At 35.3% G+C, this 25,999-nt stretch overlaps 2 protein-coding genes across 2 annotated transcripts in view; both read right to left on the bottom strand.

The window, feature by feature from the left end:
* LOC142343042 (uncharacterized) overlaps positions 1–17,222 on the bottom strand; it is a 53,309-nt gene extending 36,087 nt beyond the window's left edge. The window contains exons 1-2 of the mRNA XM_075394729.1: positions 17,186–17,222; positions 14,596–14,710 (exon numbers count right to left, since the gene is read on the bottom strand). Coding sequence (XP_075250844.1) covers positions 14,596–14,710; positions 17,186–17,222 — 152 coding nt within the window. The remainder of the gene's footprint in view (positions 1–14,595; positions 14,711–17,185) is intronic.
* LOC142342888 (V-type proton ATPase subunit F-like) overlaps positions 1–25,999 on the bottom strand; it is a 245,543-nt gene that overhangs the window by 169,810 nt on the left and 49,734 nt on the right. The window lies entirely within an intron of this gene.

Below are 25,999 nucleotides of genomic sequence, written 5' to 3'. Positions count from 1 at the left end.
GAAGGTATGCCTGTCACTATTGTTTGTTGAAATTTCTAACTTGAAATCGCGGCACGAATCCACTATCGAATGTTCAATTAAGTTTGAATCTCTCAAAATGATATATGGAATTCTGACACGATTCCAAATTCAATGTCTAAATTGGAGAGCTGTCGCGTTTCCACTAATAGATTATCTTAGTTCAACACTAAGGGTTTTGTTAAGGAACTGAATTCAACAAAAATTATGAGAAGAGTGATTTTGATCGAGATCAATTAAGTGGGGAAAGTGAGTAGAAAAAACAAATGACTTTATAGTCTGAGGTAAAATTATTGATCAATGAATTAGTAAAAGTCATCAGTATGTCATAATGAAAAAATAGAGGTTCATAAGATTTAGTAAATGTTTTTGTATCCACATATCACAGTTGCACATCAACGTTTTTTTCAATTTTTTAACAGTCGTTGAGTGTGCAGCGTGCAGTAAAGTAGCTTGCATACACAAGTTAGTAAGGTTTTTTCTGCCAAAAATTGTAAATGGCCTTTTGAGCCAACCCCGCGGAACCAACAAAAGTAATTATTCAAAAAAATTTTTTTTAAATTAAAATATTTATATTCATTAATACTTTTCGAGTAATATACATTTAAAAGCAAAGGAGTTGAAAAATTTTCAAAAGCACTCAAAAAACCAGTTATAAATTAAAACCAAAACCTTTTGACATTTTTAAACACAATTATAGTTAAATTGAAAAAAATTGTACCTTAAAATTGTACTTCGTGTCATCAGAAAAGGAACAAATTCAAAAAAGTTTGGGTCTTTTCATATTCGTTCCATGTCATAACTTTGGATGCAAATAATTTCAGATGGAAATTCATGAATGGACCTTATGGAAATTCAGAGATTTGGGTGCGCATCATGGTTTTAGCCCCGGTTTTGAAAATATCGAAATTAAATCAATTTTCACTATTACGTTTCGACATGTTAGCGTGCCCCTACCTAACTCAAAAGCAAATTCAGTATTGAATCAGAGTAAAATTCAAAAATTATCAGTACAGATTCAGACTCTGATTCAGGTCACATTTAGCTCTGAATTCCTCTGATTCAGAGTCTGATACAGACTCTGAATCAGACTCTGATTCAGATTCTGATTTTTCTCTGATTCAGACTCTGATTCAGACTCTGAATCAGAGTCTGATTCAGATTATGATCTTCTCTGAACTAGGGTAAATTAATAACTATGTTCATGAGCCAAGCTAGGTTTTACCATTGCATTCGCTCTCAGGTCCTTAAAATTTAAAGAAATTGAAGAAATTTATAAAATAGGTTGTCGGAAATCTCCTCAAGTCAAGTTAAAAACTGACTTTTTGAGATTTTCCAGTATGTTCTGTGTGGTTTAAACCCTCCTCTTTTCTCATTCAGGGCTGGGGATCGGCAGTGGCGGAGTTACTGAAATGAACTCTAGGAAAATTGTTATAGCATGGTAAAAACATGTTTTTATATGTCATCTTTCGACTATATTCAAATCGGCAAAATGAAGTCTCTATGATTTGAGTCAAATCCTATCTTTTCCTATTCTGCCACCACCTGGACCCAACAACAGGTGTAAAGCTGTGCAAGTTTTAAAGTAAACTTTGTTCCGTTTTTAAATACTTGGCTACTTATAATACGTAGAATCATGTAAAGCCCTGGATGTCTTCACTTGTTAATGCTTGGAAGTTGATTCCCAAGTCAAAACCAACTTTTCAAAAATATAAGTAGCCAATGATGAACGTAATATTTTGACTTTTTAAAATATTGTAACGGGCCCACGTGCTCGGGATTAATTTTTAGACAATTTCCAGGGGTGTAGATAACCAGATCATCCCCCCCCCCCCCCAAAGTACCAGATGTTGAACTAAGCACGGTAGGCCAAATAAGCCGACTGTTTCTTTTGAGTTTATCAGGTATATAAACAAGTCTGGCATATCCACTCGAGGACAAAGAGTAGAAAAGACTAGGGTTGGAGTCCAATTTTCCAGGGGCCCCATTATTCGAAATGTGGAAAGTTTTGTCCATCCAATGATGAACAGAAGTAATCAGATCAGTCAGAAAAGAGCCTGTCATACATCATAAATTAATTTAGTGCAGTAAACTTATCATACGATGTACTTAATTTATTTAGTGTACCTATTCCTGAGGGGCATGTGCATAAGTCATTATTATTTCACATGCTAGTCTGTTGCTCCCATTTTCCCACAACGGGAAAATTAGCGTTCACATTTCGTTATGACTTCTGGAATACCAGTTGCCTTAATCTTCATTCTCTTAGTTTTGCACTTCGCGTACAGTTGCTCAATTTAACTTATTCTTCCTTAACTGTCTTTACAAATCGATTAAAGTAAACAATTAGTCCTTAAGCGATTCGCTAAGCGGATTCATTTAGAAATTGTGTAAAGCGCACTCGCCGCGCAAGTAGGACATAGAACATAAACACAACTCGCAACTCAAGATCAAGTACGCAATTTCATCCGCGTACGACATGGCGCAGTCAGCAGCTCAAAAGCGGACCCCACTTGGCATTGAGCCATTTTGGGATAAACCTAGTGTAGACCCGCCGCTGAAATGGGAAAAGTGGCAGATGCAGGCCAAGTTAGCTCTTATTGCGAAGGAAAATATCACAATAGACACTTTGTTGGAACCAAAACCTGAAACAGTGCAACTACCACTTGAACCGATCTATGAGGTTACGATAACGGGATCATCGGCACAATCGGAGCGGGAAAGATTGGCGAGGAACGCTCAATCAAAAATGAACTGGGAAAATCGGTGCCAGAGACAACTGGAGATAGGATTAATGTGCGGAGACAAGCCATGGGCACAGGCCGATCGAAAGACTGTGTCAAGGCTATACCTTAGTTTGGGCACTGAAGGACGTCGAATTGTCTGTAGTCAAAACCCACATCTCAAGATGGACAGTCTCTCAACAGAACTTTGGACAATCATGGAAACAGCATTTATTCGTCAGCGCAACATCACATTTGATAGATATGTACTTCTCACCACGAAACAGACAAGAGGAGAGTCTATCGAACATTTCTTCGGAAAATTGAAAGAACTTTCTGAAAATTGTGAGCTCGGAAGTCAAGAAGACACCCTCATCAGAGACTTATTTATTGCAAATATGTTAGATCCAGAAATTCAACGGGAATTGTTGCGAGAAACTTTAGAACCAGCCCAAGCATTACGTTTGGCCATAAATATGGAACTAGGTCAAACAAACCAACTACAAATTACAAACTCGCAATCTGCTCCGCAAGTTAATGCAATAATTCCTCAACGACCTCTTCGACCACCGAATCAACGGCCGACTACATCCAGCTTTCCTCGATCACCAAACCAACTCTGCAGGAACTGTGGCTTAACTTGGTCAGCTAATCTTAAAGTCAATTGCATTGCGAGAGGCAAGACTTGCAATAATTGTGGCCTCCAAAACCATTTTTCGCGAGTGTGCAGAAAACCGAAATCCTCATCAAACAAATCTAGTCGCTGTAATGTTAACTCCGTTGAAGAAACTACAATTGATCAAACGGTAAATGCCATACAAAATATGAATTATAACCCGCAATGCGAATCGGATTACGACAGCTCAGATGACAATATGGTCGCTAGCATCGCAAGTAACGCAATACAGATCGAACCAAAGAACACTATCCTACAAATTGGTAACACCCATGTTGGACTTCTCATTGATTCCGGCAGTGTGTGCAGTATTTTGCCCGAGTCTCTTGCTTCGGAAATTGTGGAAAATTCTCCCCTTGCTCGTTGGTTGATGATAGCGCCTCCCCAGGAACTCAAAACATTTTCAAACGAACCCATAAACGTGATAGGTATGATACAGGCACCAATTGCGAGCAATGGATGGCGACTTGAAGAAGCTGAATTTGTAGTAGTCCGTGATGGACTAAAACCACTAGTGGGAAGAGATCTATTTGACGCTCTTGGAATCTCAGTAACTCAAATCCCAAAACAGGAAGGTAGTATGGTCAACACTATCACATCTCAATGTCCATTTAAAACACGTATCGCACAACAATTCCCTCAACTTATTACACGTATTGATCGCTCAAAAATACACATTGTCAAATCTAAATTTCATCGAAATTTTCAGCCAAAACATCAAAAGGGTAGAAGAGTACCCATCAATTTGCAAGAACGAGTAAATACTGAAATTAAAAAACTTCTTGTAGAGGGACATATAGAAAAACTGAATAACTGTTCTGACCAATATTTTATTTCGCCTATTGTAATCACAGTCAAACGAGATCAAACCATAAAATTAGCACTAGATTCTAAAACTCTTAACAAAGCAATACACAAGAACAAATATCACATGCCAAATAATGAAAAACTTATGGATTCGATATCACAAATAATAACAAATTACAAAACAGAACCCGCGGAACAAATATATTTCTCTACTATTGATCTTAAATACGCTTACAATCAACTAAACTTACACCCTGAAACTGCTAATCATTGAAATTTTATTATTATAAGTGGTGACATGACAGGCACATATCGATTCAAGACAGGATTCTACGGTCTTACAGACATGCCTGCCGAGTTTCAGAAGGCAATGGATAACACTCTGATTGGAGTTAAAAATACATTCTGTTTCTTAGACGACATTTTAATTGTTAGCAAAGGTTCAGAAGATGATCACTTCCAACATGTATTAGATTGTCTTAAAAAATTGGATGCACATAACTTTCGTATTAATCTTCCGAAATGCCACTTTGCAAAACAACAAATTTCATGGTTAGGATATAATATAACTCAATCTGTGATCTCGCCACTCGAATCCAAAACATCCTCTATTATGCCATTACAAACTCCTAATACACTTAAAAAATTACGCTCATTCCTCGGCTCAGTCCATTATATTAGTAAATTTATTCCCAATTTAGCTCAACTTTGCCACCCGTTAAGACCTCTACTTCGTAAATCCACTAAATACATTTGGACTGACACTCATACACTACATTTTAATGCTATTAAAACTCGCATAGCAAATCATACAGAAAACATTCATTAAAACCCCCAATTTGAAACGCGAATCAAATGTGATGCTTCACGCTCCGGATTGGGAGCAGCACTAGAACAACTAACAGTTGATGGTTGGAAGCCGATATCTTTTGCATCCCAATTTTTAAACAGTAGTGAAGAACGTTATAGTATTAACGAATTAGAACTTCTTGGGGTAGTTTGGTCCAGAGAATATTTTAAAAATTATTTGTATGGCAAAGAATTCACTGTTATCACTGATCACCGCGCATTACTTTCCATCTTAAAAGAACATCGATCAAATAAAAGTTACAATAGTAGGTTATCACGGTGGGTTGACCGTCTTTTGCCTTATCAATTCTCAATAGAGCATTTACCTGGCGCGAAAATGGGTCTAGTTGATTACATATCTCGTAATCCATATCAACCAGCAAAAAGTGTTTCCAAATATGACGAGGAATTTTTAGTTGCAACGTTATCGAGCATACATTCTGATGCCCAATTACTTCAACAAAAACACAATCTCACAGCTAATTCACTTAATAAATTATCTATTGATATTGATGGTGAACATAAAAATTCCACCACCCATACAGCACAAGTTTTAACCATAAATTATGCAACACAAATTCCTCAAACTGTAATTTCTGATTTACTCGCTTCGCGAAATAATAGTTCAAAATACTATTCAAAGCAACCTTCTAATTCAGACATAAAATCCGCCCAGCGTGTACGCTTAACAAACGTTAATTCAAATCTCGCCCCGCGAAACAATAGTCCAAAATTCTATTCAAAACAAACTTCCAATTTAGACATAAATTCCGCCCAGCATGTTCGCTTAACAAATGATAGTTCAAATCTCGCGGCACGGAAATACAACTCTAATGTAACCTCCTTTAAATTCAATCATCCGTATAGCACACACGCCCCACACGTACATTTAACTAATAAAACTAAATCATTCGCGGATCAAATGCATAATTTATTTCTCCATTCCACTAATGGTATTAATTGTACTAGTGTACATAATCAGCGAGTACATTCCAGTCAAAATGATTTCGCACTCGCTAACACATATCCTACTCCAAAAGTTAACACTTCTAATTTAATTAATACCACCTCCGATCTCGCACCGCGAGTACACAATTTCTTAAACAATTTAACACCCGCCCGGCATAATCCTTTACTATTTACTCAAAAGACTAAAATGCATTCCTTAGTTGATTCTTTTGCAACGCAAGTTACTAATTACCCAATTAACTCTAAATCTGCGTCACATAGTCTACCATTTACAACTAATCCTGTACAAATTGAGTCTCAAAGGCTAGTAAATACAAGTAAAGCGTCACTCGCTTACCAAAATGCTTCCAAATTTACTCCTTTAAGTCATTCTCACTTGTCAATCAATAATCAGCCTCAAATTCCTACCTTTTTTAGTAAGCCACACTCAAATACCTTAAATAACTCACGTGCTCAATTAATAAACAACAATCAAGTGCTTTTTGCCCAAACTCAACGTGAAACTCAGTTGTCTTCCTCTTTGTCAATTAACTTAATTGAAAAAACTCAACTCTCGTCAACAATGAGTCAACAAGCTTCATCTCTCAAGGGAAAAACACTCCTCTCGATCTACCAAAGCTTCGCCTCGCGTGTCATTCACTGACAATGCAACAACGAGTACGCCACGCAGATCCTCCTCGCATTCAAATTTAAGCACCCCACTAACGGGTAGCCCCCAAGTAATGTCGTTTGAATGAGTGGTGGGAAAAGTATTTAGCAAAGGTCTAATTGCATCACTCACAAGTAAGGACGCAGTTCTAAAAGAAGTGCGAGACTGCATAATTCGGGGGGATGAAGAAAGACTGAAGGCCCTCAACCCGTATCTTCATAGCTATTGGCGGGACCTTCATGTGACCGGCGGGTGTGTTTGCATGGACGAGAAGGTGGCCATTCCGCATGCACTCAAAGAGGCCCTCATTGACGATCTACATGCAAGTCACCCGGGTAGCTGGGGGATGATATGTATGGCTCAGCACTGCTGGTGGCCATACATGAATCGCGACTTGCTTGTCAAAGCAATAGAGTGCAAATCTTGCACTGCTATCGGTAAAAACTTAATATCTGTTATTCCCGCAAAACAATTTAAAGCACATACACCATGTATAGTTCCAAACCAAGAAATACAAATAGATTTTGCAGGGCCCATTAATAACGAAAAAGAACATGAAATATACATTTTAACATGCATTGATAGATTTTCAAAATACCCTTCTGCGGAATTAGTTGATAATGCAAATGCCTCGAATGTCATAAAATTCTTAGATAATTATATACAAATTCATGGAGTTCCTCGTTCCTTAAGAATAGATCAAGCCCGTTGTCTTATAGGTAACCACGTAAAAAATTTTTGTACAAAAAACATTATCACACTAATACCAGCTCCGGCAAATGATCATCGTTCAATAGGTTTAGTTGAACGACTTATTGGTACTATTAAACAACGCTTGGCATGTATTAAAGACGCATATAAAGAAGTAAATACGTTCACCATTAAAGCAGCATTAAAATCAATTATATACCAGCTTCGCATATGTAAACATAAAACAACTAAGCTTTCGCCATTCGAATCTCACTTCGGGCGTAAAGCCAATGAACCACTTAGTAATATAAGTACTCAACCCAAATCATCTGACTTAAGTTATGAAAAAATTTTGAATCATTATTTAGATGAACAAACTGTAACGCCTAACGAATTGCTGCCGGAGGAACACTGGGGAAACAGCCGGAGTGACGACGAAATTGAACGTAATATGTGTAAGGCGACAAAGGATGCTACCAATCGCGAACGGCTAGCAACTGATAATGAATCACGCTTCCTTCGCACCACGCAAGCACATCGTCCACTCCCATTGAAAGAACACGCCGTCCAATTAAACATTGCCCGAAAGAAGCACCTTCATAAGAGATCCAAGAAGAATCTGGACGGCTTGTATGAGGTGTTGGCCCCAGGATCGGTAGTACAAAAGACCGACCAATACACTTCGGTCATTCGCGAGCCGGGTAAGATGGAAGTGACAGTACGCAATAGCGATATTGCAAATTTTGGTACTCGTGAAGAACGAAAAACCAAATTGACCGACTACATTAACCGCAGAGGACACTGCACACACGAGAAAACAACTGAGGCTAAGATACTTAGCCACATTAAAGAGTGTACCCGCATCCAGAAAGGAGACAGAAAAATGAAACACAGAAAACGAGAAACTGGTAGTGGTGTATCCTCGAATAAGTCCAACATTGCTCGCGCAATGCGAGTACGTATGCCGAAAGTTCCAGACAATTTCGCTCCCCAAGTAATACCTGAAATTCCAGAGGCTGCTCCCGAACAGCAAATTATAACTGAAGAAGTATTTATTGCACCCCCGCCTACAAATACTCAGCAAGAAGAACTCGTATCATCTCCTTCAGTTCCAACAACAACTTTAGCCCATACTCTTACACGAACAACCAAACGGACTAGGAAAAGTCCTAAATATTATGGATATGACAAAGAAGATTCATCAGGTGACTCTACTAATTCGTGTCCTCCGAACTTTGCTCCACCCCGTAGGAAGCGACGAATAGGCGACATCGAATCGATTCAACCTTCAGTTATACAAACAATTGTGGATACAGCTACTCGAGTTGAACCGATTCATAACGACTTTCCCTCACCTATCATAGGACAGGTGTCTCCGATTGACCCCCGTATACGGCCAGCCGATCACAGCACTTCAAATGAACAGATCATTGATGAAGAAGACATGTGAAAACTCTGATATATTAAAACTTGATATATTATTAAATATGACTAGCTATGATAACCAGTAAATATATTGTTGATACTATTTAACCGGTGAATAAGTGTTATTATTATTCATATTGTTATTAAAGTTTTACTTTATGCAATTTTAATTTTCTTTGAAGCGGGAGAAATGTCATACATCATAAATTAATTTAGTGCAGTAAACTTATCATACGATGTACTTAATTTATTTAGTGTACCTATTCCTGAGGGGCATGTGCATAAGTCATTATTATTTCATATGCTAGTCTGTTGCTCCCATTTTCCCACAACGGGAAAATTAGTGTTCACATTTCGTTATGACTTCTGGAATACCAGTTGCCTTAATCTTCATTCTCTTAGTTTTGCACTTCGCGTACAGTTGCTCAATTTAACTTATTCTTCATTAACTGTCTTTACAAATCGAGTAAAGTAAACAATTAGTCCTTAAGCGATTCGCTAAGCGGATTCATTTAGAAATTGTGTAAAGCGCACTCGCCGCGCAAGAAGGACATAGAACATAAACAGAACTCGCGACTCAAGATCAAGTACGCCATTTCATCCGCGTACGACAGAGCCAGATCAGTCAAAAAACGATAATAGCAATGAGCCGAAATATGCAGTACCTTTTTTATCAGTTGGTTACTGAGCCCAGGCTGCTCTCCACTAGTTCCAAATACTTCTATCACTGGGTTTCCCAAATTCATTTTTTGACAATTTCCGGCTACTTTCAGCGTTTTCTGGAAATATTTTTTGGATTTCCCGTGTAGTTTAAACATTTTTAGATTTCGCTTTTAGATTTTAAATTGGATTTAGACTTCGCAAGTGTTATCAGCCACTTTTTAACTCCTGGACAAGACTTGGAGTCAGTCTGACAAGCGTAAAATATGACATAAAAAAACACTGAATTTCTAAATGAGTATCAAGGAGCCTAAAAATAACACAAATGGCAGTGTAAAGATATAACATAAATTATAAGTAACAGATAAAAGATTTTCTTCTCTAGGTAGAAGAAACAAATTCTAAGCTCCCATGTGAGAATACAAACTCAAAAATGAAGCTTAGTTAAATTTAAAAGCTTTTCAAGAAACATTGCTGACCCAATGTTTCCCATTGGGTCCTTCTGAAATTGTTGGAAAAGTAGTTTTTGAGAACTTTTTTAACCCGCCTGTTTGACTAATTCCCTTTTAAGTTTTTTTCAAGACAATTATTAAATGATAAGCCTCTTCGGATGATACTTTTGTCCAGCCATGATGTTTTTGACCTCTCTTCAAGAAAAATAGTTTTCGTTCTTGAATGTCTGTAAAACTTATATGTTGGCAAGCTAAGTCTTGTTTTTCTCCGGAAGGCAGGCTTCTTAAATGTCAAGAGTTGATTGACATACAGTGCTGTTCTGTATTCAAGCAATTGTTTAATTGGCAGTATATAATTATCAAGTTTGATACTAAGTGATGAACAGTTAAATCGTTGAAAATAACAAGCTTTAACTGCACAATTGAGTTGCTTTTCTAAGGTTGTCAGAAGGTTTTTTGAAATTGACGAAAGCAAAACAGCTGAGTACTGGAGATGAATAATTACACGAGAATTCAATAGGATTTTGCGCAAATGGTATGGTACTACTTTTCTCAGGACATAAAGTGTTTTTATTCCTTGCGCCATCTTGCCGAGTATTTGTTCAACTTGTTGTTGGTACAACAATTTTTTGTCCAAAATTACTCCGAAGTATTTCACATTCTCAACTTCTTTTATTATATGGTTGCCAACTTTAATAGACTCTGCTGCGGATGAAGTGCCAAAGACAATGAACTCAATTAACATAAGTGAATGAACATAAGTAAATGAACATATAGAAGGAAAATGAGCCCAGATGAGGAAAAACATACGAAGCCGAAAACTTTCAGCAGGTCAACTTTTATCAAACACAAATCAAGTTTTTTCAATTTAGAGTTTTAAGTGAGGCTCAGTGGCGTGGGAAAGTTTAAAACCACTAATTGCCTCGTCAAAAATGAATAACATAAATTTATCAGAAGTACAGCTTTCAACATTATACTCAGTTATTGATGTCAAACCGCCCGTGCCCAATGAATCAAACAAACTATCAAAATGTTTCTGTTTATTTCATCTAAATGTCAAGGTTTGACAACAATTAATATGGATGATAACGATTAAATGATTGGCTGTTGTTTGGAGGCTGTGAAAATTAGCGTTGCTGATAATTAGAGAACTTATTCTGCATTATATAAGAAGCGTTAGATGTTACTTTACTGAAGTCAATAACCCCATTTGAGGATTTTAACAGGTATCCTAGCAGTATGTTTTTCAGGAATGGTATTCCCAACTTATAATTTAGATGCACATTGTCATGGTACAGTTGGTTGAAATGTGTGATGCGTGGATTGTAGGTTGGAACACTTCGAATAATATCATTTAGCTTAAGCACTACAATTGCATTATCAACATTCCCACATTCCCATAAGTACTATTTAGCAAATCAATGAAAACTGCAATTTTTCATTTTTATCACTGTTTATAGGTATCTCTCTAAAGGGAGGAATTTCACACAGCACCATTGAATCGGGAGTAAATTTTTCCATGCATTTATCAACCAGTTTTTGATAGTCAGCAAACAAATCTTTACCATTTTTGGAAGATTTTGAAACGCTATTAGTCCCATCCTGCAAAATTAGGGTTTTTAGTTTTTTATTCATACTTGTCAACAACTTTTAGTTTTCCAAGCGTCGAGGAACCCCGGTAGGCATGATTTGCAACGTCCAGTGGAATACTTGCATCGTCATACAGTTTTGCTATTATGCTACTACCCAAAACACAATTCTCCTGCAAAGTCGTGAAATCATTTTTTTGAAATCTCTGACCTGTACCTGGAACAAACCGAAACCATTGGGGGATGATGCTGACTGTTTCTCAGACTTGTTGTCTTGTTCTCCTCCAAGGCAGGGATGAGCATCAATTTTCGTTTTGAGTCCCTTTAAGACTTGTTCAATAAATAATTCTTTACGATGTAATTTATTAGACAAATCAATATAAAGTTTGTAGGAAGTATCTTTATTTAGCTATTTCCATTCATCAAGAGTTAGCAGGTTGGGACGTTGACAGCTGTTAACTATATTCATTGCTTTTATCTTCACAGGAAATGTTTTATGTAGAAGAAACTGTGAGAATTTGTTCAATTTAATGTGCACGAAACGATTTTGTGTATTCAAAAAAGGAGCTTTTAAAGGTCAACTGTTTGAATGAACTGTAAAATGAGCGTCTGAATGAACGGTAAAATGAGCGTCTGATGAACTGTAAAATGAGCGTCCGACATAATCTTAATTCTGAATCAGGAATTATACTAGATTTGTAATGAGACTTGCACAATGCTGATATTAACCAGGCATTAACCCCAGTTTTTCAGTTGATTATCCAGCTTTTTTTTCAATGCACTTTTCAACGAGGCATTTATCCAGTTTTCGTACATAAATCGATAGTTAAATAAAGAGGCTGAGTAATGTGCGTTTGCAAATAATGTTCCGACGCCACTCATCAACATTTTGGCATAATTGTCTACCCATTGAGGAAGAGATAGAAGAAGAGAAACACTGTTCAAAAGTAATTGGTGTATGAACAACGAATTTCTTCCAGCGCAAGTCCCTTAGAAAAGTAAGTAATGCCATATTAGGGGGAGACGAAAACTGCAATTATAAAGATTACGAGACAAGACCAACAACAAAATCAATTAACAACAAGGAACATAATTGACATTCAAAACAACGTTTATCTTTTGAACCAAAACTTCAAAGGAAGACAAAATACAGACAAAAATCAACTAAACTAAAAAAATTTGCACTTCACTAGAAAAACAATGCAACCAGTTCTTAATGACACTCGGTAACAAATTGACAAAAGTGAACAAAAACGGCAAATTAAAAAGTTTATTTTCATTCTATGAAAACAAAAAAATTTGACAGAATGATACCAATAGATTTTGGAGACAATTTTGTGGAAAACGTTAAAACCATAATTTATTCCGTAACAAAACAAATTAGAGTAAAAAGTTATTAAAAGTCAATAAAAAATCATTAAAAGCATAGTTTTCAACTGATATCTTTAAATATGTTCATTTTGTCCAAAGAACGATACACAGATCATTCACTACTCAGCGTAAGTGACATGTCTGCATAATGAACAAAAATCTATAACTAAATCAACAACAAATACAAACAAAAATCTATAACTAAATCAATTTTTGCAAAAAAAAACCAGGTGATGTAGCTTTTGAAACAATAAGCAATGCAGATCAAACGTTTGATGTGATCAATTGTGCATATTTTCAGCACCAATAAAGTAATATGACACCAATAATTATTTAGCTAGACATCTATATCAAGTAGACAAAAAAGAACAGCAAAGTGCAAAGTTAGAGTTGCATCTATTTTTCCTAAAAAAATCATTTGGGATCTTTTACATTTCTTCCCCACACCAGCGCACTATGAACCCTCATCTACAGAGCACATGTCATTATAAAGTAAATTATGGCGCATGCGTCTGAGGGATGCAAATAAAAAGCAACCAATAAGCTAAAGGGACAAACGGAAAAGTTCATACTTTTGAATTCAAAGTCAAGAAAATTTTTTGCTACAAACTCTAATCATTGACTAGATTCCTTTGCTTATTAAAATCAAGCCACTAACAATTGCAGTTTACCAGCATTTTTCACGTGACTAAAAAGAGGAGAGATCAACAATTAAAGAAAAAAATCATTAGTTTCTACTATAGGACTATGTCGAAGCCGTTAAAACCATAATCTACTCACTAAAAAATGCCAACAATGTAATATTTGACCTGTAAACGGTGTGACATGACAAAAAAAGGAGCCTCAAAAACTGAAAAATGTCCAGAAAATGGAAAATTTATTGTGAAAACTCGTAGTATCAAAGCAAAAAAAAACAATTATTTAAAACGTAAAACCAAAAATATACTTAATTTTTAATTCCTCAAAAAGACGATGCGACCTGTTTTTGCAGACCAAGAACAAGTAGACCAAAAAAACTACAACTTGACCAAACAAAGAGAAAAGTGGCAGAGCGCAATAATCCTTTGTTAATTTTGAAAAGAAGATTGTTTAAAAGTCAAAACGAACATAAGTTTTTGAGTGAAAAACTAGACATTTCTCTTTGAAACTTCTTACAAAACCAAATGTACAGCTCATTAATAAACTTTGATTTGAAATTTTCTGTTCTGTGATTAACAAAAAAAAGCAAAAAGTGCAGAAATGTTTTTAAAAAAGACTGTAAGAAATAACCAAAAAAAGAGTTAGAAACAGTTATGTATTCTACGCTGGACGGTTTTTCTAATGATACCATTCACAAGCCTCTACAATCTACAAAGAATATATCAATCGGCCAAAATTGGCTCAACAAAAAACATTTGAGTGTATTGTTCCTCCCCTACTGAAGTGGGTCGGAACCTTGGGTTTGCCTGAATCACCATATTCAATTTATTCATGGCTCTTCATGGCATTTCAAGCTATTTTCATCCCTAAAATGCGCCGAATATTGGCTTTCACCATATTTCATATGACATCTTATAATTGGTAAAATTTTTTAAAGGAGTATGTGTCAGGTACCTTAAAATCATTTTAATACGGAATCTGCAAAAATCAATCGTTCAAGATTTTTGTTTCAACTTCTTTACATTTAAAAAAGGAATTCAATTGAAATAAAAAATTTCATATTAGAAATGTCAAAAACCTGAGTTGGGCACATTTCTGGTTGATACTGTTTCCACTATTATCAGATAGCATGAAAACTAATGATTCCCATTCACTCCTCGCTCTAACAAAGAAACAACCCCTGATAAAGCATCCTGAAACACATTTGGAAAACGTTTATCATTCATTAACCTGCTCTATAACACTTGAGAAAGCACTTTTTGTAATATCTTGGTAATAACTCTTCACAACAAACTTTAAATGTTGAAACATTTTTGAGTGAGATCCTGTACATGAAAACAAGTAATTTAGGCAAATTTTTGCTGAAATCATAATCTGTTGCGAATACTTTTTTCAATAAATCAGCTCATTGGTTGAATGTTTCTAGGATACAGCAATAGAAAACATTATTTCGTTGTTCCCATAATCGTTTTTGTCATTGCTCTTTATAAAAATTTGATAACAGCAGCATTGTTAGTTCAGTTACACTCCACTGTTCATGAGAAGTACTATTGTTTTCGTAGACTGGATATGCAAAAAGTTCTTTAAATAGGTTCATTTTGAATAGGTTCTTTAAATAGGTTCATTTTTTCCAAAGAACGATACACAAATCATTCATTACTCAGAGTAAGTGACACGTCTGCATAATGAACAACAAATACAAACAAAAATCTAAAACTAAATCAATTTTTGCAAAAAAAACCGGTGATGTAGCTTTTGAAGCAATAAGCAATGAAGATCAGACGTTTGATGTGATCAATTGTGCATATTTTTAGCACCAATAATGTAATATGATACCAATAATTATTTAGCTAGACATCTACATCAAGTAGAAAAAAAGAACAGCAAAGTGCAAAGTTAGAATTGCATCTATTTTTTTCTAAAAAAATCGTTTGGGATCTTTTACATTTCTTCCCCACACCAGTGCAGTATGCATGCACCCTCATCTACAGAGCACGTGTCATTAAAAAAATAAATTATGGTGCATGCGTCTGAGGGATGCAAATAAAAAGCAACCAATAAGCTATGGGTACAAACGGAAAAGTTCATACATTTGAATTCAAAGTCAAGAAAAATTTTTGCTACAAACTCTAATCATTAAATAGATTCCTTTGCTTATTAAAATCAAGCTACTAACAATTGCAGTTTACCAGCATTTTTCACGTGACTACAAAGAGGAGAGATCAATAATTAAAGAAAAAAATCATTAATTTCTACTATAGGACTATGTCGAAGCCGTTAAAACCATAATCTACTCACTAAAAAATGCCAACAATGTAATATTTGACCTGTAAACGGTGTGACATGACAAAAAAAGGAGCCTCAAAAACTGAAAAATGTCCAGAAAATGGAAAATTTAATGTGAAAACTCGTAGTATCAAAGCAAAAAAAAACAATTATTTAAAACGTAAAACCAAAAATATACTTAATTTTTAATTCCTCAAAAAGACGATGCGACCTGTTTTTGCAGACCACGAACAAGTTGACCAAAAAAACTACAACTTGACCAAACAAAGAGAAAAAAGTGGCAGAGCGCAATAATCCTTTGTTAATTTTGAAAAGAAGTATGTTTAAAAGTCAAAACGAACATAAATTTTTGAGTGAAAAACTAGACATTTCTCTTTGAAACTTCTTACAAAACCAAATGTACAGCTCATTAATAAACTTTGATTTGAAATTTTCTGTTCTGTGATTAACATAAAAAAGCAAAAAGTGCAGAAATATGGTCCCCGTTTTGATCTTTCTTGGGAACCATATCCAACACCATATATGGTCCCATACAGGCCATACAAAAGTTTCTTGTCCGACCTTGATATGGTTGTCAATAATTCCATTTATGATTCTTTTATGGCATCGAAGATTTCAAGTTTACTTTTTTGTTCCAGAAGCACCTTCAAATACTCCACATGGCATTGAAACCTTTCCACACATCAAAACATTTCATGGTAAAATGGCACCATATATGGTTCTTATATGATTCTTTTATGGTTCTTACAAGACCATACACATTCCATATTAGGATCAGGAATGCAGTATGCAGCAGAGTACAAAGAAGTCCACACCCGACCTGTAGCCACCCGTTGTCGCGACTTTGACATTTGTGGTCGTACATGGCACCATCAATATGTATAGTCTTGGATATGGTTCACAAGATACCACGAACTTCATTTTTTTTTCAAGTGTCTCGATAAGTTTTTCTCCACTCAGAATACAATGCATGGTTGCTTTAAGAGCTTTTCGAGCAAAATTGATTTATTCCATGGTCTGTTATATGGTTTCCAAGTTACCATAAACTCCATAAATGCTTAGATATGGTTGCCAAGAAAAGTTTATGTTGGTCTAATCTGAGATCAATTCTCTACCTGGGAGCTTGTACTATTCGAAAGAAAGATTAGCTATACTTCAGAAGATATTTTTATGTTTCGCAGAATACCCTTAATTTTGCCTTATAGTATTGTACTAGTAAAATAGAACGTATATTATATCTGACGTGGAAATTTTAAACGACTAGTTACGAAAGTAATTTACTTCAGTTCGAAACAAAATCTATTGTGGAAAATACAGGATAAGTGTGAAAACATATGTTTGGCATCAGTGAACTGAATGTGAGGTAATGAAGATACACTTACCAATCAGGAGCACAATAATTGGAATTTTCGATCCCATTTTGTAAAAATGTTCACAACTACAACTATAGCAAAAAGGTCAACCAGCCGCAATTGAGATAAAATTTTCGCTGCGGACTTTGAGTAGGGTTGTTTAATGGCAATATTTAATCAGCAAATGAGAACAGCGATTTGTTAGCAAACGCTAAACAGAAAGTTCACTGCCGTTCTACAATGTGGCACTACGAGACAACATACCCTTTTTCCAACTTTGTGTAAAACAATTCTTCAACTTTTTTAATGGTTAAGGCTAAATTAAAGTTATAAGGGAAAATTAAGAATTGTCGTTGTTCTAACATCTATGCCTGCCGTCGATTGCTGATCGCGCTTGGTCTTGGGCACCTTAAGGTAAAAATAAGCAGGAGATTGTCTTAATTGTTCCAACAGTTTTCCAAAATGGGGGAATATATATGGCAGGCTGGCTTTTTTCTTTTTCTTCAGTGAAATTTTCATTTTTTTATTAACGCATCGCAGAGAAAAAAACATCACTTTGTAGTTCGAAGAGGTTATATTCCAATTTTTTTTTACAAAACTAGTCTTTTGTTGGTTTAAATAGAGGAACTTTTCACAAAAATGAAAGTAAAACAGGCAAGGTAAGGTTTTTGGGGTTCGGGTACGGGTAAGAAGGAGGAGGAGATTAAATATTTTAAAATAACTGCTAGAAATAACTGACGATTTTCAAATCGTCAGTATTTCAGATAAACAGAATTGTATTCCGTTATAAAAATTTGTTTGAAAAGACAGCAGAAAATTTCTTAAATAAAAATAATTCAGAAGACAAAAAAACTAAATGAAAAATTTAATAGCTTTTTGCAAGCTCTTCCTCCTCTTCTTAGTGCCCATTTCAAGCTTTAGACTTTTTGTAGTTCAATAGATATTCAATTTAATCTTTAAAAAATTGATATGGGAATCAAGAAAAATATGAAAAAAAATTTTCCTAATCGCAATATTAGATGATTATGAAACATTCTATTGCCGTATACTTAATTTCTTTGATTAACTGTCCTATAAGCCATATCCAAATGAACTGCTGTGGTACTATTTACATGCAAGAAAAAGTTTTTTCTCGAGAAAACGAAAAACTAAACAAAGTTGAACTTATTCGTTTCTCCTTGGTTGTTAACGGCCCCTCCAACAAAACTTATTGCAAGAAAAAAACCTCTATATAATAGACTAATTCATTCATCTTCAAACCCAAGTGAATACTGTCACCGCTTTTTGTATTAAACAAAGAAAAAGAGGAAAAATTTTCTAAAGGATTTAAACTAATCTTGTAAAACTGTGAGAGCACCCCCGCTAAAATCATAAACATGCCCAAACATTTCATTTGCTTGATTTAGGCAAAACGGGTCAAATATGTTTACAGAATTGGTCAAATAATCTTTCTTTGCATCGAATTGCTCTTTTTGCACCTTGTTTTTCTGAAAAGCTGCTTTATATTGCGAAACATTTTCAGTGTATGTGGTTTAGTATCTGTTGATATTATATCTAAATCAAAGTTTTAATTTTTTCAGTTTCAATTTTAAAAAATTTTCATTGAGGTTGCTCCAAAAAATGCTTAAATTTAGCTTTCCAAAGATGATAGTCAAAAAGAGTTTTTCTTCTCAGAACAAGAAAAATTATGGCAAGCTTTGAGTTTTTATTACAAAATCTGTCATTTGTAGGTTTCAATAGGGGAGATTTTGACAAAAATCAAAGTAAAACAGGCAAGGCAAGGTTTTGAGGGTTTGGGTAGGGCTAAAAATGAGGAGGAATTTAAATATTTTAAAATAACTGCTAGAAATAATTTAAAATCGTCAGTAATTTAGATAACCAGAATTGCATTTGATCAAACAAAATTGTTTGAAAATAAAGCAGAAATTTTCTTAAATAATAATAACCTAGAAGACAAAAAAACTAATTAAAAAGTTTAATTGCTTTTTGCAAGCTTTTCCTCCTCTTCCTAGTGCCCACTTTAGGCTTTAGACTTTTTGCAGTTCAATAGATATTCGATTTAATTATTAAAAAATTGATATGGGAATCGAGAAAACAATATGAAAAAAGAAAACAATTTTTTTTCTTTTTCGTAATTGCAATATTAGATGATTATAAAACCCTATTTATTGCCATATAATCAGTTTCTCTGATTAACTATCCTATAAGCCATATCCAAATGAAATGCTTTGATACTCTTTATATGCAAGAAAATTTTTTTTTCACGAGAAAACGAAAAAAACTAAACAAAGTTGAATTTATTCGTTTCTCCTTGGTTGCTTCCGGCCCCTCTAACAAAATTTATTGCAAGAAATACAAACTCTATATAATAGGCTCATTCATCTGCAAATGTAAGTGAACATTGTTACCCCTTTTTGAATTAAGAAACAAAATTAGAAATAAGAAAACTTTCCTAAAGGATTAAAACTAATTTTGTAAAACTGTGAGAGCGCCTTCGCTAAATCTTAAACATGCCCAAACATATAATTTGCTTGATTTAGGTAAAACGGGTGAAAAGTGTTAACAGAATTGGTCAAATAATTTTTCTTTGCATCTAATTGCTCTTTTTGTACATTAATTTCCTCAGAAGCTGCTTTATATTGCAAAACATTTTCAGTGTATGTGGTTTATTATCTGTTGATATTATATCTAAATCAAAGTTTTAATTTTTTCAGTTGCAATTTTAAAAAATTTTCATTATGGTTTTTCCAAAAAAATCTTAAACTTAGCTTTCCAAAGTTGATAGTCAATAAGAGTTTTTCTTCTCAGAACAGGAATAGTTATGACAAGCTTTGAGGTAAAATTAATCAGGACATTGCCTTAATTGTTCCAACATTTTTCCGAAATGGGGGAATATATATGGCAAGCTGGTTTTTTCTTTTTGGTTAGTGACATTTTCATTTTTTTTATTTACGCATCGCAGAGAAAAAAACATCATTTTGTAGATTGAAGAGGTTATTTTCCAATTTTTATTACAAAATTAGTCTTTTGTAGGTTTAAATAGGGGAGCTTTTCACAAAAATGAAAGTAAAACAGGCAAGGCAAGTTTCTGGGGTTTGGGTAGGGGTAAGAATGAGGAGGAAAGTAAATATTTTTTTAAAAAATGCTAGAAATAGTTTTAAAATCGTCAGCAATTTAGATAAACAGAACTGTATTCGGTCATACAAGTTTGTTTGAAAAGAAAGCAGAAAGTTTCGTAATAAATAATAATTCAGAAGACAAAAAACTACATAAAAAGTTTAATAGCTTCTTGCAAGCTCTTCCTCTTCTTCTTAGTGCCCATTTCAGGCTTTAGACTTTTTGTAGATCAATAGATATTCGATTTAAATATTTAAAAAATGATATGGGTATCGAGAAAACAATATAAAAAAACATTTGTTTTCTTTTCTTAATTGCAATATTAGATGATACTAAAACCTTATTTAATGCCATAAAATTAGTTTTGCTGATTAACTATCCTATAAGCCATATGCAAATGAACTGCTGTGGTACTGTTTATATGCAAGAAAAAGTTTTTTCTCGAGAAAACGAAAAACTAAACAAAGTTGAATTTATTCGTTTCTCCTTGATTGTTTCCGACCCCTCTAACAAAAATTATTGCAAGAAAAACAAACCTCTATATAATAGGCTAATTTACTCATCTGCAAATGAAAGTGAATTTTGTTACCGCTTTTTCAATTAAGAAAGAAAAAGAGGACAATTTTCCTAAAGGATTAAAACTAATTTTGTAAAAATGTGAGAGCACCCCCGCTAAAATCATAAACATGCCCAAACATATCATTTGCTTGATTTAGGTAAAACGGGTCAAATATGTTTCCAGAATTGGTCAAAAAAATTTTCTTTGCATCCAATCGCTCTTTTTGCACATTAATTTTCTGAGAAGCTGCTTTATATTGCAAAACATTTTCAGTGTACGTGGTTTAGTATCTGTTGGTAGTTTATCAAACCCAAAGTTTTAATTTTTTTAGTTTTAATGTTAAAACAATTTCATTAAGTTGCTCCAAAAAATGCAAAACTTAAGCTTAGAACAAGAAATATCTTGACAAGCGTTGGGGTAAAATTAAGCAGGAGATTGCCTTAACTGTTTCAACATTTTCCCAAAATGGGGGAATATATATAGGGCAAGCTGGCTTTTTTCTTTTTCTTCAGTGGAATTTTTGTTTTTTTATTTACGCATCGTAGAGAAAAAAAACATCACTTTGTAGTTCGAAGAGGTTATTTTCCAATTTTTTTAACAAAATTAGTCTTTTGTAGGTTTAAATACAGGAACTTTTCACAAAAATGAAAGTAAAACAGGCACGGCAAGGTTTTTGGGGTTTGGGTAGAGGTAAGAATGAGGAGGAACTTAAATATTTTAAAATAAATGCTAGAAATAGTTTTAAAATCGTCAGTAATTTAGATAAACAGAATTGTATTCGGTCATACAAATTTATTTGAAAAGAAAGCAGAAAATTTCTTTATTAATAATAATTCGGAAGACAAAAAACTACATGAAAATTTTAATTGCTTCTTGCAAGCTCTTCCTCCTCTTCTTAGTGCCCATTTCAGGCTATAGACTTTTCGTAGATCATTAGATATTCGATTTAATCATTATAAAACGATATGGGAACCGAGAAAACAATATGAAAAAATAAAACATTTGTACACCTAATTTTGTAATCGACAACTTGTATTGAGGAAATTTTAACCGAGAACAATTCTAACTAGATTGAAAATTGAAAGCAAAAAGTATGAGTTCGTTGATCAATGCAGCACTTGCAGTTTGCAGAAGACATGAAAGCTCTCTATAGCAGAAGTTGTTAGTTAATGCAGCACTTGCAGGCAGTTTGCTGCCCGGACTTGAGTCGCAGATTTTTTCAGCGCTGAACCAGCACATTTTAAGAGCAAACACTTAATTCAGTTCTGAAACATGGTATCTCCAGAATAATTTAAGTTTCTGTATGTGCAGTATTTTTCTTTATGATTATATTGAGGTCATAGAGTTCGCCCAGACTAAACTTATCCTGTATAGTCTGAAAACTACTCATACCCCAAGATTAAGTCTGAGCAGGAGAAGGTCATACTTTTGAAGCTTATAACTGGTAATTACTATAGTGGTATTCACACTATTTACATTTAAGCTGGTTTGTAGGCTGTGATAACCCTAACGATAGGGTACAATCGTGCTGCGAATCAACGTAGATTTAAATGTATGGATTCGAGGTACGAATCCAAGTTTCCAACGTCAATTGGATTGTTACTTCTAGAATTAACTACAATCGCGGTGCGAATGTAGACAATTTAAATGATGATGGATTTCTCCTTCAAATCCGCTAAGTTTTTATCTAGTGGAAAAGAGATTAGATTGTGAACGACTGAATACAGTAAGAAGATTCAAAAGAATGAATAGTTGAGTAAAAGTGGGAGGTGTGAACAGTATGAAATAATGACTTTTTAGTCGGCGGTAATTTATAATTATGTGAACATTGACTTTTAGTTTTACAAGGACAAGTATAAATTAATTAAGTACAATTTACTAAATGAGAACTGAATGATGGTACAACAGTACCACATATCCTGCGCTGAACGAAAAATTTTAAACTGCATCAGTATAAAATTTAGAATAATATTAAAATATGTACTGGTTATTATAGATAGTATACATAATGAGTAACGATAAATGAGTGCCGTAGGATTAGTGTATTTGAGTCTCGAATGTAAGAGAGAACAAACATAACGGAAACTGACGACATATGCAGTAAATTTTATGCACGCGATATAAATTAATGCACAAACGTGATTCGAATCCATCCAACTTTATAATACGCGAATTAGCGTTACAAATGCAACATCAAATTAAAGGAATGGAGAACTAACACACAATGAGAATTAAAATTAAACGAAAACATGAAATGAATGGAAAAGCGGGGCAATTCCGAAATGATTTTAACAATTACAGATTGGAACTAATTTAATAAGTTAACAATGACAGTTTGAAATAGTTTTAGTTTAAATTTGGTTTTCCGCATCGAATACACTCATGCTAACTTCACGGGCGTAATCGTCGTAATTGTATTCGTCAGGGGACCAAGTTCCCACTGGTGGTGGTGCAGAGGGGCTTGCAATCGTCAATTCATAGTCTGTTTCGGGAACTGGCGGCCGTGTAGCTTCTTCATGGAGGATTGTTTCGATCACCGGATTTGGTCGTTTCGGTTTCTTGGAAACCGGAGCTGTAGAATCATCACTAACCGAATTGACCGAGCTTTCGAATCCGTAATATTCTGGAGCTCGTCGGTTTCGTTTAGTACTAGTATTCGAGGGAGACGTGGTTGAAGACGTTACTGAAGGGGCAGCAACAGACGATGCATTTGACGTATTCATACTCACCGATGTGTTACGTGATCGTTTTCCCCCGACTTGGGGCTTTCGTGGTTTTCGTGCCAACATTGCTTTTGAAATGTTGCTATTGGCAGATGACACACCCGATGCTGCATCTGACTGTGTTGGACGGTGTCGAAATTTGATCTCCCCGCGAAACTTCTTCTTTAAGTCCTTCGTGTGCTGTGCGATTTTCTCTTCCGTAGTTTTATCGTAAGGGAGGGGTCGACGTTGCGCATATTGCCATAGTTCAGCATTCCTTTCGGCGCGAGTACCGAATTTAGCAATATCGCTATTGCGAACACTTACTTCAGGTACTCCTGGTTCTTTGATGACGGTTGTCGTATCTGATGTACGAAAAACCGTACTTCCTGGTGCCAGTGTTTCCCAAAGACCGCGAAGGTCTCGTTTGGAGCGTTTAGTCACCTTGCGAGCGAGCTTCAAGTCCAGTGACTTTTCCGATCTGGGGATGGGGTTATTCAGTTTGGGATGTAATATGAAGCGAGAGACAGATTTGTTGTGTTCGCCGTTGTAGCGGCGTCCGGCGTCAACTTGTGCAAGTTGCATTGCCTCTTCAATCAGTATGTCGCTTCTGTCTCCCGTCACCCATCCATTTTCATCCAGATAGTCCTCAACAGGGACAGTATCAGCGTCTAAATAGTGGTGAAGAATGTTTTCATATGACAGATTAGTTGATTTAGGTGTTGTACTTATATTACTTAGTGGTGTGTTTGGCTTACGTCCAAAGTGTGCTTGGAAAGGTGTTACATTTGTAGTCTTTTGTTTACATATACGTAATTGATATACAATTGACTTTATTGCTTCTTTAATTGTGAATGTTTTATTTCTATTGTCTAATTTCATGCAGCCTAAGCGTCGTTTAATTGTTTGTATCAAACGCTCCACTAATCCTATGGCTCTATGATCATTTACAGGGGCAGGTAGTATGTTAATATTGCGTTGTTTGCAAAAGTTTTTAACTTTATAACCTATTAAACATCGTGCTTGATCAAGTCTAATATTTCGGGGAACACCGTGAGTTTGAATGTAATCGTCTAAAAATTTTAGTACATTTGGTCCATTAGCTTTATCAAATACTTCTACAGAAGGATATTTGGAAAAACGATCAATACATGCAAGAAAATATGTGTCTTGATCTTTTTCATTCGCGATAGGACCTCCAAAGTCAATCTGTATTTCTTCATTTGGCTCTGTACATGGCAATAAAGGTTTCCAATTAGACGCCGGAATAACAGGTTTAAGGTTCTTACCAATATCCGTGCAAGGTTTGCACGTGGCCGCTTTATTTAGAATTTCGCGGTGCATATACGGCCAGAACGCGTATTGGCCAAGCGTTATCATCCCCCAACTTCCTGGATGCGTTAAGTGGAGGCTTTCCAAGACCGCGTCTTGAATGGAGTGTGGAATCGCAACGCGTTCGTCCACACAAACACATCCTGAGCGGACGTGCAAGTCTCGCCAGTACGAGAATAGGTACGGGTTGACTTCCTTGCATCTCTGGGGGTCATCTTGAAGTGTGCAATCCCGTACCTCCTTCAGAACTGCGTCCTTGCTGGTCAGTACTGCCAGAAAGCCTTTTGTGAACAACTGTGTCAGGTTGTTCTCAAACACCTCTTCTTTTAACAATTCGACACTAGGGGAAGGGTGTCCATCAGTTGGAGATCGGGTCGTTCCTGAATTTGGAGTGGATTGAAATGTCACTCGGCTGTGGGTAGGGGGAGTTTGTGGGTTCCGGCTGTGTGAAGGAGAAGTACTCATTTTGTGGTTTTCAATTACGTGGATAAGAGTTTTGTAGGATGTTGTATTTATTTGTGACTGGATTTGAGTTGAATTTGTACTGGTATTAGAATGAGATTGCAATTGTGCTGCGTTTGCAGAGTATTTAAGAAGCAACTGATTTGTGTTTCGATTAATGGCAGAAAGCAAATTGGAATAGTTTGTTGAGCGAGGATGTGAGGCACGTGTGGAATGTGTGGTAATGACGCTGTTAAAGTGTCGTGATTGGTAGGTTTGTGGTGTGGTATTTACATAAATTGCTGCAATTGCGTCACGAATGCGGGTAATTATTGCTACCGCAAATTCCTCGTCATATTTGTTAGTAACTTTTGCTTTTTGATTTGGTTGGCGAGAAATATAATCTACCAGCCCCATTTTTGCACCGGGGATATGTTCAATGTTAAAGTCAAAAGGTAAAAGACGATCAATCCATCGTGTTAATCTACTATTATAAGATTTGTTTGATCTGTGTTCTTTCATGATTGAGAGTAATGCTCGATGATCTGTGATGATTGTAAATGATTTGCCAAATAAATAATATTTAAAATATTCGACGGACCACACAACACCTAGTAATTCGAGTTCGTTAATGCTATAGCGTTCCTCATTTGAGTTAAGGAATCAAGATGCAAATGCAACCGTATGCCAACC

Source organism: Convolutriloba macropyga, chromosome 7 (assembly GCF_964194025.1).
Source record: "Convolutriloba macropyga chromosome 7, txConMacr16.3, whole genome shotgun sequence".
NCBI classification, from domain to species: Eukaryota; Metazoa; Xenacoelomorpha; order Acoela; family Convolutidae; genus Convolutriloba; species Convolutriloba macropyga.
The sequence above is the reverse complement of the archived record's forward strand: the minus strand, read 5'-3'. Positions and strand labels throughout refer to the sequence as shown.